Source organism: Capsicum annuum, unplaced genomic scaffold (assembly GCF_002878395.1).
Source record: "Capsicum annuum cultivar UCD-10X-F1 unplaced genomic scaffold, UCD10Xv1.1 ctg839, whole genome shotgun sequence".
Lineage (NCBI taxonomy): Eukaryota > Viridiplantae > Streptophyta > Magnoliopsida > Solanales > Solanaceae > Capsicum > Capsicum annuum.
In genome coordinates this window covers 1-2535 of record NW_025894315.1, presented here as the reverse complement: position 1 = coordinate 2535, position 2535 = coordinate 1, and the positions used below count along the sequence as shown (strand labels likewise).

At 38.5% G+C, this 2535-nt stretch overlaps 1 protein-coding gene across 1 annotated transcript; it reads left to right on the top strand.

Moving 5' to 3' along the window:
- Positions 1-2532, top strand: LOC107877577 (ATP synthase mitochondrial F1 complex assembly factor 1; the record flags this gene model as incomplete). Its single annotated transcript, XM_047406124.1, is given in 4 exon segments — positions 1-258; positions 1094-1173; positions 1292-1350; positions 1994-2532. Coding segments are annotated over 4 exon segments (702 nt in total), but the record flags the coding sequence as incomplete, so codon positions are not given.
- Between the last annotated feature and the right edge of the window lie 3 nt (positions 2533-2535).

Below are 2535 nucleotides of genomic sequence, written 5' to 3'. Positions count from 1 at the left end.
TATAGAAATGGTTTTTCTTCTTTCTCTATGGCTTCGAGACAACCATACAGAAGTTCAATTCTGCCGCAGATTGTTGACAAGTCACCACGAGATGCTATTCCTAGTGATTTCTTGAAATGGCGTTCGCTTGGTTCAGTTCGGACATCAAAATTTGCCTCTGGCTTCACCCCGTTGAAGCAAAAGCCTTTGGACTCTATTATTGACCTGGAAAGGGCAAAGCACAAATCAGCTGAAGAGCTAGCTGAAATTTGGGATGACGTAAGTAATATTTCAACGTTTTTTTTTTTTCTTATTTTGATAGTTTCAAATGCATAGTTGGCTTTCTTGAGATAGTTTTCAGCCTTGAATTCTTATTCGGGACAGTTGTGAATTACATTGGTCACGCAATATGATGAACAATAGACAAATAGACCAAACTTTTGTCATAGGTTAGATGGTTTCTTGTACTCCGCTAGAAATTGAAGTCATCTAAGGTTTATCTAATCTTTATGATAAAACTTGTAAAAGTAATTCGTGTGGCCAAAAATATATGCGGTCTGGTTTTCTAGATTTAGCTAGACATGCATGTTTTATGGTTGCGTTAATAGTTTTTTGTAGATGACTATTATTTATATCATTTTGCTGCAAATAGGATGAGGATTTGCTGAAAGGATTAGAGGACCCGATGATTTTTTTTGATCTTTGGTCTATATTTACCCCTTCAACTTAGTGTTTTTAAGCCATTCGAATCTAAAATGTAATGCTTGGTTCATGGATTGCTTTCTCATCTTTTCTTTTGGAACTGATCTCGTGCAAAAAGATTTCCCTCTTGAAATGCTTGTCAGCTTGTAAAATTCTCTATGATGTTTAGAGAAATAACTATTTTTATGTGTGTTTACACGATCCATTCAAGTAGTTTAGCTACGATCAGCCATGCACCTTTACATCTGCTTATTTATTTGTATCTTTGTATATTTGATCGTGGTCTGCAGTATATGCCACAATGTGCTCTTTGATTCCTCAACTTTTGCTTTCCTAACGTGCTAGTGATACGTAAATGATCCTGTTCTTTCCGTCATTTTCTCCCTTTTGTTGCATGATTATGTCATCTCAGTATCACTTGGGAAGAGGTCACATTGCAGCATTGATGAAAGCTAGTTTATATAAGCTCTTGGAGCAAAGAGCTTCAAGTTGGTAAATGTGCAGCTTCATCCTATTCATTTGTTTTCTCGGACTCTAATTAGTTTCTCTGTTTAACGCACACACTCTTCCTTCGTTATCTTTGACATACTACTTCTGTTTTCCTTTGTAGCCGGTATTTTGTGATTCCGCTATGGAAGGGAAGTGGTTACACAACGATGTTTGTGCAAGGTCAGACTCGTCTTGCTCCGTTTATCCTTTAACGATCTCCGTTGATCTGAATTGTAAAACCTACTACCATGATGTAGACACTATATGTAAGTCTTTATAATAATACTACTCATAGCCGGATACATACGGAAACATATAATACTTTAATGGTCTACCATCTCCATATTATCCGATGAAAGAGACCGCTCAACTGTAGACTTTTCGCTGTAATGCAGGGCATCGATGCCAATTTCACTTGAAAGATTGTCTTTTTTCCGTTCAACTTCGGCCTCCTATCCGAATATTTGTTCTCACCAACTGAACCTGTACTTTTCTGGGGAAATCAAACTGTTTACGCTTATAATTTAGTGGCCATTGTCCTGTGTAAACATCAAGATAGGTTGGGGTGAGAGCACGGGCGGAGCCAAGTAGGGCCGAGGGGATTTTTCCATCCCTCCTTGGGCGAAAATTAAACTTTTTATACATGGTTTAAATTATTTTTACGTCTATACATGTTGAATCCCCTTTGGCTTCGTCGTGTGTTTCTGTCTTCATATTTTGAACACCCTAAGTGAAATTCCTGGCTCCACCAGGTGCGAGACTCCTTCCGTTACAAGAAAATGCTCTTTTTCATTTCGTGACTATTCATCGATTCTTCATGCAGTGCAGGCGCCACACATGCTAATCACAGGTCTTGAAGATTACAAAGCAAGAGGAACTCAAGCTACGCCATACTTCACGGTTACTTACTACACCGAATTTACTGAAAGCAAGGATCTCGTTCTTATTCGAGGGGACATTGTCTTTACTAGCAAGCTCACGGACTCCGAGGCAACATGGCTTCTGGACACTGCACAATCGTTTTACTTGAACGATGTCAGGTACAAACTAGTCGAGCGCTTCAACAAAGAAACCAGAGAGTTTGAGTTCAAAGATGTTTTACAGACTTTGGAGATGCCTATATTGTGATTCAAATCTCCAATTTTCTGTCGTAAGCTAAGTTCGATGCTGCAACCAGGTCGGATTCTCCGTAACTACACTACTTTTGGAGAATCCGACATGCGCGTGTTGACATTTTTGAAGAGTCCGAGCAACCATGATCATTCAGAAATCAGCAACAGCAGGCATATAGTTTTATATGTGTCTGTCCAGCATAATGATTGTATTACATTAGCTTAACAATCTTTTATAATTTTGATTTCATTT